Source organism: Miscanthus floridulus, chromosome 8 (genome assembly GCF_019320115.1).
Source record: "Miscanthus floridulus cultivar M001 chromosome 8, ASM1932011v1, whole genome shotgun sequence".
Classification (NCBI taxonomy): domain Eukaryota; kingdom Viridiplantae; phylum Streptophyta; class Magnoliopsida; order Poales; family Poaceae; genus Miscanthus; species Miscanthus floridulus.
Genome location: NC_089587.1, coordinates 100235059 through 100247458, shown reverse-complemented (window position 1 = coordinate 100247458; position 12400 = coordinate 100235059). Strand labels below are relative to the sequence as shown.

The 12400-nt window shown below is 53.0% G+C and overlaps 3 protein-coding genes across 3 annotated transcripts; 1 reads left to right on the top strand and 2 right to left on the bottom strand.

Moving 5' to 3' along the window:
* Nucleotides 1-211: 211 nt before the first annotated feature.
* On the bottom strand, nt 212-2661 carry LOC136477077 (putative kinase-like protein TMKL1). The gene has a single exon (XM_066475093.1). The coding sequence runs from the start codon at nt 2555-2557 to the stop codon at nt 479-481; it is 2079 nt and encodes a 692-aa protein (XP_066331190.1). The 5' UTR covers nt 2558-2661; the 3' UTR covers nt 212-478.
* Nucleotides 2662-6467: 3806 nt separating this feature from the next.
* On the top strand, nt 6468-9632 carry LOC136469639 (exocyst complex component EXO84B-like). Its single transcript, XM_066467752.1, has 4 exons — nt 6468-6683; nt 6834-6931; nt 7069-8167; nt 8253-9632. Exons 1-4 carry the CDS (start codon nt 6468-6470, stop codon nt 9630-9632), a joined length of 2793 nt encoding a protein of 930 aa, XP_066323849.1.
* Nucleotides 9633-10986: 1354 nt separating this feature from the next.
* LOC136469638 (probable 2-oxoacid dependent dioxygenase) lies at nt 10987-11400 on the bottom strand. The gene has a single exon (XM_066467750.1). It carries the CDS (start codon nt 11398-11400, stop codon nt 10987-10989), a length of 414 nt encoding a protein of 137 aa, XP_066323847.1.
* Between the last annotated feature and the right edge of the window lie 1000 nt (nt 11401-12400).

Sequence of the window (12400 nt, the reverse complement as noted above, 5' to 3'; positions counted from 1 at the left end):
GAACACTCTCTCTCGTCTTCTAGCATCACTCTGGAACAACGCTGTGGAGGGCCTTATTGTCTTACTGCAAATTTATTAGCCAGCGTGCTAAAGAACTGTCTGTTCATTTCTGGAATGCCTGGATTGCCGTACGGCTGGGGTGAAGTTATTGGGGATTCTGGTCTACCGGCAAACGAGAGGTGTGCGACGATAAAGCATAGCACTACGCCAGTATACACTGATTCCTTCCGATCAAATATTTGTTTCCTTCTTCAAATTATACATAGAGACAGACCTTGCACTTCCTAGCTACGGAGTAGAACAGTAATTGGTTGTTTTCTAAGAGGATTGATTGCAGAGACAAGAGAAGAACTGATGCTAGCAAGCATCGGGATTCAGGGAGGCGTATCACGACGGTCTCATGCATTCGGGCCGGATGATCAGAACAAGGCTGATTGATAATCAGGTGATGCAGCCGCCAGTGGAGACGATGATGTAGCTAGGTGGTGGTCGGCGTGCCGGCGTCGCTCCTGCTCTCCGTGGGGCTGTAGAGCGCCGACCGCGGGTGGAGGTTCTTGGGGCGGCTCTCCTCCAGCTGCCGCACCACTTCCGCCATGCTCGGCCTCGCGGCCGCCACCGGCGCGCAGCAGCCCATCGCCAGCTTCAGCGCCTGCACCAGCCCTTCCTCCGCCGAACTCACCCGCAGCCCCTTCACCACCTCCGCGTCCAGCACCTCCTCCAGTGCCGTCTCCTCCAGCACGGCCACCTTCACCACCGACGGCAGGTCCATCGCCCTTGCGGCTCCACCTGCAGAGGACGACGACGGCTTCCTCCCCATGAGCAGCTCCAGCAGCAGGATCCCGAACGCGTACACGTCCGTGCGCGCGCCGCACTTCTCCATGGAGTGCAGCTCCGGTGCCTTGTACCCGTCCGCCTTGGCCGCCGCCAGCACCGCCTCCGCCGCCGCCGGCACCAGCAGCCGGTCCACCGCGTACTCCGCCAGGCGCGCCACGAAGAGGTCGTCCACCACCACGTTGGACGAGCGCACGTTCCGGTGCGCCTCGCCCTGCCCCGCGTGCAGGTACGCCAGCGCGCGCGCCGCGCCCAGCGCGATCTTGTGCCGCCGCGCCCAGGTGAGCACCGGCCGCCCCGCCGCGGGCTCGCCGCCGCCGTGCAGGAGCTCCTGCAGCGTCCTGCTGCGGGGGAAGTAGTCGTACACCAGCAGCTTCTCGCCGCGCCTCCCCTGGTAGAAGGCCCTGAGCGGCACCAGGTTGTCGTGGCGCGCGCGGCCGATGCGGCGCACCACGGGTGCGCACGACGCGGCGTCCTTGCAGCTTCCCTCCCGCAGCAGCCGCAGCTCGATGCTGCCACCGCCGCTCGCCAGCTTCGCCTTGTACACCGTGCAGTAGCTGGCCTTGTCCACCACCTGCCCCGTCGCGTTGAGTACCTCCTCCAGCGTGAGGTGCTCGCCGCCCTCGAAGACCACGAGCCTGCCCTCCGACGACGACGCGTCGTGGCCGTCGTCGGCCGACGACTCGAGCATCTCGTCCCGCTCCGCGTCACGCCTCCTGATCCTGCCGTCCCGCCTCCACCTCCCCTGCGCCCAGCCGATGGACACGGAGGCAAGGACGACGGCGCCGGCCATGAGGCCGATGACCATCCCGGCGATGCCGCGGGAGCTGAGGCCGGACGCCGACACGCACTGGCGCAGCGGCGGGCCGCACAGCGACGGGTCGTTGCCTAGGAAGGAGTCCGCCGTGAAGCGGGAGCCCGCGAAGGCCGGGGGCAGCTGGCCGGAGAAGTTGTTGTAGGAGACGTTGAGCACCTGGAGCTGCTGCTGGGTCGCCATCCCGGCGAGGGCCTCCTGTATGGGCCCCTCCATGCGGTTGCCGCCGAGGTCGAGGCGCTGGAGTCCTCGGAACGCGGTGAGGAATGTCGGGAAACCGCCGGAGAAGCGGTTGGCGCCGAGGTCAAGGACGCGGAGGCGGTCGCAGGTGGTGTTGGGCCCGGCCGGCGCCGGGACGGCCCCCGTGAGGGCGTTGCCGTGGAGGCGGAGCTCGGTGACGCGGTCGCAGAGGTTCCATATGGAGGTGGGCAGGTCCCCCGAGAGGCGGTTGCCGGCGAGGTCGAGCGCGGAGAGCGCGGGCGCGTTGCCGAGCTCGAGCGGGACGGCGCCCGAGAGGGCGTTGGCGGCGAGGTAGACGGAGTCGAGCGCGGAGAAGGCGCCGAGGTCCGGCGGGAGGCGGCCGGCGAGCGCGGCGGCGGGGAGGCGGATGGAGACGAGGAGCAGGGCCGGGTCGGAGGCGAGGGACAGGTTGTTGCGCTCGGCGGCGGCTGAGGCGGAGGAGGTGGCGTCGCAGCGGAGTGGCCGGCCGTCGGGCGTGGCCCAGCGGAGGCCCCGCCAGAGGCAGAGCGGCGTGGAGGCGTTCCAGGTGGCGAGCTGCGCGTTGGGCCGCTGGCCCTGCAGCGCCGGCTTCACCTTGGCGAGGAGCAGCGCGACGTCGGGGTTGGCGCAGGGCGAGGCCAGCGGCAGCGCGGCGGCCAAGCAGAGGAGGAGGAAGGGCAGGCAGGGATGCATCGAATCGGCCGGCCGGGGGCCTCGAGGATGGCCTGAAGGACTGTTGTAGAGGCTAGCAGCTCGTGGAGCGAGCTCAAGTGGAGTGAAGTACAAGGAGAGTTTGATTTGAGGAAGAGACGCAGACGCTCGCTCTCCTTCGTTTTGTGCGATGCAAATATGCAATGGGCTTGGGTTGGGTCCCTCACTTCCCCTCTCTCTCCTGTGGCCATGTCGCAGCAGCAGCAACAGCAACAGCAACACGACGCGAAAATAAGGAGGAGGGACGTACAGGAACAAAGCAAGGCAGATTTGAAATCGAGCGAAGAGTAGTACGTACTATACCGTATACGTACTACACGTACGTATTCCGTACGTCGTGTAGTTAATTCGGCGCTCTGGAGGCAGGACGCGCGCGTGAGTGGCAGGGGCAGTGACAGCGAGTGTGCCTGGCTGCCTGCCCGTGTGTGTGAGTGAGCGAGCCGGTGACAACCAAGCAGAAATGAAGGTCCAGCTGAAGCTGCAGTTTAGTACTATAGAGGGAGGAGCTAGGCAGGGACAGCACCATTTCTTTCCTTCCATCAGGCCGTTTCTTGAGCGGCGGCAAGTTCTAATCACACCGTACTCGACACACCATTTGTAACAAGCGCCGCCACCATAGTGCGTTAGGAGCCTACAAAAGTACAGATAAAATGTTAATGTCACGCTCGGGGAAACAAGCTCAGCAAAGCACATTTGGTAACTATTTTATAAGTTGGATGGTTAGAGCCTGTTCGGCTGGGCTTATACGATCGTATACGATCGTGGATTATAAGCTGAAACAATATTTTTCTTTCACACCAAACCAGCCAAACCAACCAACAGTAAATAATCAACGATCGTTTCAGCCGAAACGAACAGGCCGTAAAAAAAGGTTATAAACCGACAGGTTTGATTAGCTAAAGTTTTTTAGCAGAACTCTAGGTGGTCCAAGCAGACAATGCAATTTATAGTTGTCGAAGAAAAATAGTAATACGCCAAAAATAAGCTGGCTAGGCAAGCTTGGGAGGCATAGATCATGTTGGGTTGTGACTTTTAGGTGTTTGTTGACCGCATGAGCTCAAGCTGTTTTTAAATCTTTTTAGAAGAGAGGTTTCCCATGCTTTATACAAAGTAAAATTCAGACATTAGGTTCAGTATGTATGTGCGTCCGCCACAAACACGGGTAAGAAGTCTACTCTGAACATTAAACAAATTTATGCCTAAAAACATTGGATTGCCAGCCAACTATGAACTCTTTTATAACCATTTTTGTGATGGTTCATGGGTATTGCAACTCTATGTAGTCCATTGCCAAAGTCGATCACAGATTATCCCAACCTTGATATGTTTGACGATTGTGATCCAGGTTTCTCCAACCAAGTTTCTCTAGTTCCATCATTCTTGATTCCAAAGCACCAATGCATCCCTCTACTTTCTCCATCGCCTTGTCCTTGAATAGCACCTTCTCCAGAGCTTCAACAACTTCACCACCTCTCACAAGAACCTTTTTATCCCCATCCATTTGTTGTCCTTGAAAACATAAATAATTTTGAGTTTTCCATAAACCCCGCAAAAGTTGTTGCACACACAGTATTAAACACCATGTGCTTTTTATTGCTAATCTAGAAATAGCCAACCGACTCAAAGTCTTGCCTGGTCTTGGTCCCCATCAGTTCAAAAGTAATGTGCAAGATGGCTTTGGCAACAACACGGTCGAAAAATAAATGTTGCACGTATTCAGGTTTAGTTAAAAAAAAATAGACAAGTTACATCATCCACCTTTCTGCTTTTAGCTAAATTGTTTCTAGTTAGCATCCTGTTGTTAGCCAATAACCACAGAAAAATATGTGCTCTTGGGAGGATAATCAGCTTCCAAAGAGCAAAGTGTAGGTAGGCACAACTCCTCTATTAGTAATAATAGCATAAAGAGATTGGACAGAATATTTGGCATTGGAGCTATAGGCCCAGAATATAAGCTGGATTATAAAGCTAAAACTCGTTGAGTAAGCAAAACATGCCCTAAAAGTAATTGCTGTGCTGCTAGTTCTTTTGCCCTCGGATTACTAAAGGTGGGACAGTTGATGAACAAGCACTTCAACAAATGGAGGAAAGGACATCACTGGTCCGCTCACCGTTCCGGCAAACTGTGAATATAATACGATACATGGCCTTTTGGGAACGAAATAGCGCACTCAGCTTCAGCCAAGGCCTTGTTTAGATGCCAAAAAATTTAGCAAAATACACTGTAGCGGTTTTCGTTGTTATTTGATAATTAGTGTTCAATCATAGTCTAATTAGACTTAAAAGATTCGTCTCGTGGATTTCGTCTAAACTGTGTAATTAGTTTTATTTTTTATTTATATTTAATGCTTCATGCATGCGTCCAAAGATTCGATGTGACAGAAAATCTTGAAAAATTTGGCAAAATTTTGGGAAACTAAACTGGCCCCAAGAACGAAGAACACAAGATAGCCTGGTGTGGACTAGCCAACTAGACACGAGCCAAGTCTAGTTGCCACGTCCTCTACCTACAACTACGTCATGTTCGGCTTACCTTATATTTGGCATTTCGGTTTCTTTTTTCAGCTGAAATATTATTTTTTTTCTCACAATAATTCAACCAGAACAGTGTTTTCAGTCAGTTTCAGTTAAAATTCTACCAACCGAACGGGGCCTTAAAAAAAAATGATCTTCCAAGTTCCAAAGGATGCATCAACGGAGACTTGTAGTCGGAGAGCTGAGGGTGAAGGTGAACGAACTCATCTGGAAAGCATACCGCCAAAGGTAAAATTTTGGCTTTGACCCCCTGTTGCAACGCATTTGTTTCCATCAACAACATATATATTGTGCAAACATATTGCACCCACTGCATATAGTATTTCCACCACGCGCGGTCATGTTCGCTTGTCTTATGAGCCCACTACATATAGTATTTCCACAGGCTCGCTTGTCTCATCAGCAGTACTTTTTCAACGAAGAAATGGTATTTTTCTCTCATAATAAATCGACGAACAGTGCTTTGAGTGGAACAGGCAGGCAATCTATGCCATAGGTACTTTCGAGATGCATGGACGGCGTGCATGCCTTAGGACCAGTACATAAGTTGTTGTTGAACAACATGTGAGAAGTCAGAACTGAACAGAGCAGATGTTCAAAAAAGAACTGAGCAGAGCAGGCGACCTCTGCCGGCTGGCCGACCAGCAATGGGAACTCAACTATGATCGTCAACAAAAAACACACAGATCTCTCAGCTCGTTCACCTAGCTCCAGCAGTATGATACGACTACATTGACCGAGAAGTATATACGACTATACTAGTGGGTTGTAAACATTATGATGACGAATTGCCCATGCATCGATCCTCGAAGCTCTTAGTAAACTCCTACCGATGCAAGGGTCAAGAGATCACGCTTACCAACCCGGCCAATGCAGCTTTCAAGTTGGAACTCGAGCTATATGTATGTAAGGACCATACCAATCCAAAGAGACCAAGATCATGCGTCCCGTAGTGCTTGTCCACGAACTAATCGTCGCTGTTTGTGGACTCTGTCTCTCGATCGCCGTCCCACGCCAACCGTAGCTATCAGCCGGGCACTGTGAGATATACAAATGATGGCTGAAGCATGGCGAGATATACAAAAAAATAAAAAAAATGGCCGGCCGCCGGCAGCGGCAGTCTCTGTCATAGACGTCGTCTTCATAGGGATGCTCGCGCAAAGCGCATGAACGAGTTCAAGCAGGCCAAGGAACGCAAAGCTGTCATCAACATATATATGTATGATCCATCGATCTCATCGACTAGCAGCTCATATATACGAGTTGGAGTATATGTTCTGCGGCGCTGAACGCACTGCGGCCCCGCTCGCTCTGCAGCGGTGTCCACCAAGCTAATAAGCTAAGGCATCATTCTATCATGGCGTCTCTGAGGCACCGCCGCGGCATCGGAGCCGCCAAGGGCTACGACGATTACATCCATGACGACGACGGCAGCGGGACAGCACCTGACACCGACACCGCCACGGATCCGGAGGAGGAGGAGGAGGAGGACGATGACGAGGAGGAAGAAGAGGAGGAGGAGGAGGAGGACGGCCGCCGCCTGCACCTGGGACTCCACTCCATGACTGCAAAGGTTAGTTCTGTTCCTCCGTGCTAGTGGTTGTTGCCTACTCTACTCCGAATCTCCGATGGTCGAATCGATTCAGAATTCCTTGACAATTGGCATGTACACGGCTGCACGAGTTCAAGGGTTTCTGACTGTATGTTTCCGTTACTGCTCCAGGGCATACAACACCTGTGCTCTGAGCTCCTCGAAATCAAGAAGGCCTCGGAGCAAGACTTCAGCGCTAATGTTTATCTCAGCTACCTCTCCTTCATTAGGTACATAAATAAATAAACACCTAGGCCATTAATTTAATTTGCCTCCTTCGTTCCAAGAACGCCACACCATACACACGGGCATGATGTGCTAATTAATTCATTGATTGTCATATATATCTTGATCGACGGCGGCCCAGGATGTTCCAAGAAGCTGGTGATCTGGACAAGAACGTTCACCACCTGAAGCGTCAGGTGATGGCACACAGGCGGCTCGTCCAGCATGTCAGCACCAACTGCCTGTACTCATCGTCGTCGTCATCGATGGTACTACCTAGTTCCGGCGGTTCCAAGGAGGAGGCCGCTGACATGGACGGGATTGGAATCCTGCCATATCAACGTGAACACGACGAGGAGCTGGAACTGGAGGTGCTTCTGTCCGAGCACCGGATGGACGAGGCGCTCCAGCTCCTGGAGCTGCAAGGCCAAGCGCTGCAGACGATGCAGCAGCAGGCCGCCGGCGCCGACGACGACGCCGAAGCGATCGCGTTCGCGTCGAGCGTGCGCGCGTTGTCCGCCAGGAAGGCGAGGGTCGCCGCCCGCCTGGTCTCCGTGGCGGAGAACCCGCGGACGCCGCGGCCCGAGCTCCTCAGGGCGCTCTCCGGCCTCTGCAGGCTCGGAGACGCGGAGCGAGCGAACCACCTGCTCTTCGAGCTGCACCGCGCCAGCGTCGTCCGGGGCGTGGAGGACCTGCGCGCGTCGCAAGGTCACGTCCACAACAGCGGCGGCGCCGGCGGCGGCAACTACATCAAGGACCTGGCGCGCGTGGTCTTCTCCTCCATCGTGCGGACGTCGAGGAGCTTCGTGGCGCTGCACGGGCACCCGTCTCCCTACACCCCTCGGCTCGTCCGGTGGGCGAGGGAGGAGATGGAGGACCTGAGCGCCGCCTTCTCCGAGTACGTGAGGTCCATGTCGTCGCCCGCTACTGCCGCCCACAGCTTGGCTCTGGCGCTGGAGGCCGCCGAGTGCGCGGTCTCCTACTCCCCCCTGCTGAGGGCCGTCGACGTCGTCGCCTCCGAGCGAGACGTGGTTGCCCTCGTCGTGCCCTGCGTCCGAGACGCCGTGGCCATGTATGGCAGGCATCTCAGGGAGGTGGTCCGGCTGTTGGTGGCTTCCGACGCCTGGGTGCTCGGCAGGTTCCTCATGCCACCTGGAGTCGTGCAGGCTGCTGCTGGAGCACCGCAGGCTGAGTACTGCTTGCTGACAACCAACGGAAGGAAATTTGTCACCCTTATACAGGTACTGTTACATATTTATATATATGTATGTATTGTTGTTCACAAACAATATGTATGTATAATTGATGATTTGGCTGGATGAACAGGAGGTTGTGGAAGACGTAGCCTGGCCGTTGCACAGCCTTGGGATTGGGACGAACGATTCAGTAGGCCTGCAGCTTGTGGCAGAGTTGTTCAGGGAGTACATGCACTCCATCGTGGAGCTCATCCCCAGAAAGGAAGCAGCTGCTCCGACCGGCGACGAGCGGTACACGTGGCAGCTCGCCGTGCTAATCAACTGCACGACGTTGGTGTCCCTGTTTCCGACCATGGCGTCCGGCGTCTTCAGGACACCGCCATCACCACCGTCGTCGTCGGGTTTTCCGGTATCAGCACAGAGGGAAGTAGTGGCCAGCCTCATCTCGCTGATCAAGGAAGCGTCCGGGCAGGTGTGGAGCTGCTTCTGCCAGCAGTTCATACGAGACACGATGTCGTCGTCAGCGCAGGGCCGCCGCTTCGGAAGCAGAACACCGCCGCCGCAGGCGCAGGACTCGATGATGCCTTCTATGGCTTTACAGGTGGTGTTCCTTCGGGTGAGACGTCTGACCGAGGTGTATGGCGCGATCTTGAGCGGCGAGGACGGGACCATGAAGAAGCTGCTGCGGGAGCTGATGGAGGCGATGATCTGCTGGCTCTCCAGCAACCTGGACTCGTGGGCCGTCCATGGCGCCGCCCAGGTCCAGCTTGATGTTCATTTCCTGCTGGAATTCGCGCAACTCGGTGGTTTCTGCTCTGAGAGCATCAGGAGCAGTGCGCTGGACCTGCTTATCAAAGCACAAGAGAAGATGGCGGGTGGCGAACTGGATGACGTCGATGAGGTCGGCGGCGGCGGCTGGGCTGCCGATGCTGCAAAACACGCCGTGCAGGTGCTACTAGCAATGTGGGATGGAGGCGTAGCTGCCGTGGAAGCTGGAGAGGAATCCGATGAGATGGCAAGGAGGAACGGCAGTGACGAAGAAGCAGGCCAAGAGGAAGCACCCGAGGATGAGGATGAGACAGGGACGACCAACAAGTCCAGCGACGAGTTCATAAGCTTGGAGGACGAAGACGACGGCGTGAGAATGCCTGCTGCAGCTTTGTCATCAAAGAATCAGAAGCCCGGGTATTCAGAAATGGGCGATGGCGAAGAGAGGACGAATATTCGATCAGGCCATCATCCCGAGCTTGAGCAGGCTGAGGGCGGAAGTGACGACAACGTGACACAAGATGAAGAAGGGATATGCCATGATGCCGTACAACAGCAGGTTGAAGAGCAAAGCAGCAGTAGCTGGGAGGACATTATTGATGGCGAAGGAGGCGGCGGTGGGAGCAGCAGGACGCGGCGTCAGTCAACTCTTGTGATGGTGGCAGGGAAGAATGCTCCTAGCCGGAGCAGAAAAAAGAGGGAGGCAGTGAGCAGAAGCAGCAAGGCCAGATGGCATATATAACTGATCACCAATCGAACTAATCCTCCTAAGATTTGTAGGCTGGATAGCTGCATAGAAATGTGTCTGTAATATAATATTATCAGAATTGCTATCTGGTGCCTGGTTGTTTTCGCTCCCTCCATCAACCGGTTTTCTGCCCATCGGATTTGGCACGTGTCGCTACGTCTGCCGTCCGATTTTGCTCGGTCTGCCACCCGAACTGTCTCCGGCGCTCTCGTTTATCTGTGTCTATCCTGTGGGGTCCGCGCGTCGGCGCTACTATTTGAGTTTTGGGGAGTCGCGCCCGAATGTGTAGCGTCCGTTTCCCCCTTTTCCTCATTTCATTCCGTCTCGTTTTCTTTGTGGTGCTCTCGTTTCCCGTCGGTGGCGACCTCGCGGTGCTCTTGTTCCCCGTCGGCGGCGACCTCGCAGTGCTCTCATTCCCCGATGGCGGCGACTGACGATTTCTAGGGTTTGGCCAGGTTTGTTGCTTCTGATCCCTTGTTTGCTAGTAAATCATTGTTGTTAGGTTCGTTCTCACATTAGTGATGTGTTTGTACGAGGGGTTTGAGTTTATTCCTTGTGAATCTGTTTTTTTCTAGCGCTGGTCTGATGTCTTCTTCAATTGGGTTTCTTTGTCGGGGTTTTGGTGCAGCGCGGATGCGGGCTCTGTGTTCGTCACCATGTTTGGGTTTTATTTAATTTGATTGTGTGATTTTTGGCATGAGAACGAATGATCCATGGCTCCGCTTCGTGTTTTTTGCCGTGGGGATTAGCTAGATGGTGACGAGATTTATGGTGATTTCATCCTGACTCTTAGGTTTTAGCCTGTAGGTGTGCGTGAGATCTGCTTCGCAAGGCACGTCTGCACTTGCTCCTTCTCTGCTCGCTGGTTGGATCCCCACGAGGACACGACCATGATTTGAGTTCTAGCTGGTTCAATTGGTGTGATTAGCTATCTGGTTCGTCCTTCGCCTTGGCATTTGGGCACAGCAAGTGGGTGTTGTTTTGTTTGTTCTCCTTTTGAATTCTGATGGCTTGCATTTGCACAGCCCTTTTGATTTACCATTTCTTTGATTGATGCCTCCTGTACGTGCTTCCTCTCCTCTGCAGTCAGCATGTATGTCAGTTGTATGAATGTAACTTTAATTTGGGGGGATTGGGCTTTGTTTGTGTTGGTGGCACACAAACACAGTTAGCACAAAAATAGTCATCTTAATAATTACTTTGTTTCTTATGGGCTTTTATCTTTATGTCATTCTAACATAAACTATTGTTATATTTGGTGCTATAAGAGCATCTCCAAGAGTTCCCTATTTGCCTTCATAATACTTGGTTTTTAGAAAAATCAGAAAAAATCTCTCTCCAACAGTTCCTAATCCATCCTCCTAATATTTAGGCACTTGGGAAAACTGAGCCAGTTCCGCATAACTTTATGCGGCTCTTGAGTCGCGCGGATCCTTCTCCCGCGCACGTGGTTCACCAGCTGGAAGAACCCCACCGTCTCGGCCACGGCCTTCACCTGCGCGACCACCTCCGCCCGCGCGGCTACGTCCGCCGCCGACGCCGCCGAGAGGTCGATGACTGGGATAACGCTAATAGTGCAGCCGCTGCTGCTAGAGGGCGATACCTGCGGCCCGTCCTGGTGGTGGTGGCGGAAGATGGCGGGGACGGTCGTGACGCCGGCGTCCACGAGGCCCTTGTCGCCGGCCTTGGTGTCGTCGAACGCCTTCAGCTTGCTCAGGCAGTCGTAGCCGTAGCCACCAGCGGCTTCTTCCGTGGTGGACATGGCTGCCGGCCGGCCGGGCTAGGGATTGAGGCAAGCTGGATGGATTGAGATGAGATGTCAGATGTTCGTGGCGTGGTTGATTGGATGCTTCATCAAATTCGTCCCAAATTTGATTTTTTAAAAGCAATTTATTAGAAGCTCTTGGAGATGGTTTTCTTTTTTCCCTCCCAATACCTTTTTAGGAGTTGTAAAACTTCAAGTTTTAGGAGGAAAAAATAGAAAACTCTCGGAGATGCTCTAACAATCCTTTTTTCCAGGGACTTTATTCTATTTTTGGGCTTCCTAAAGGTAATCGTTTTTTTTCTTTTGGGACTATCAGTTGTGCTGTTGCACCTTTTATTATTATTATTATTATTTTTTGCTTTTTCACTTTTCTGTTAGTCAGTGAATAATTTATCCTCCCTTTTTCTTACTGTTTTTGTATGATTTTTCATCCAGTCGTTCTTTTCTATTTACACTTTTTTTGCATGAATTGTTTGCAGGGGGCTCTAACACCTTAGTAGGCTTTACTGGTAGGGAGATGATCGGAATGCAACTGAGGGACACAAGCCTGATATACGATTGATTAAAGGGTAAGTTCTTATCTGTGCAAAAGAATACCTTTTGCTTAGGCCAACACTTATATATTACTAGCACTAAGTTTACATCCTAGTATGCACTGTAAATTTTTGTACTTAGTGATGTAATTTTAGTATATCCTGTTAATATGGCATATGTCTCTAGGATCTGCAATCCTTTGCAAATATAATTTGGATAATATGTTTCTTCTATGAACATTATGGCACATATGTCTTCAAACCTATGGGTTTATTGCTTTTGTGCCTTTGTCCTATAATATTATTTCTTTTTAGCCCACTATAGACATGTTTCTGGATTGGGATTCTATTGAGCAATGTCTTTTTATTCTTCTAGTCAATAGAGCAAATCGGGTTAGGTTGACACATGTGTGCATTTACATTGTCTTTTTAGTATATTTATACTGTCTTATTAGTATATTTAT

Excerpts from the sequence above, each read along its gene's own strand:
- LOC136477077 (XM_066475093.1), bottom strand. The coding sequence starts at position 2,557 with ATGCATCCCTGCCTGCCCTTCCTCCTCCTCTGCTTGGCCGCCGCGCTG.
- LOC136469638 (XM_066467750.1), bottom strand. The coding sequence starts at position 11,400 with ATGTCCACCACGGAAGAAGCCGCTGGTGGCTACGGCTACGACTGCCTG.
- LOC136469639 (XM_066467752.1), top strand. The coding sequence starts at position 6,468 with ATGGCGTCTCTGAGGCACCGCCGCGGCATCGGAGCCGCCAAGGGCTAC. Across the intron at positions 6,684-6,833 it reads TCCACTCCATGACTGCAAAG|GGCATACAACACCTGTGCTC; the intron begins GTTAGTTCTGTT and ends TTACTGCTCCAG. Across the intron at positions 8,168-8,252 it reads AATTTGTCACCCTTATACAG|GAGGTTGTGGAAGACGTAGC; the intron begins GTACTGTTACAT and ends CTGGATGAACAG.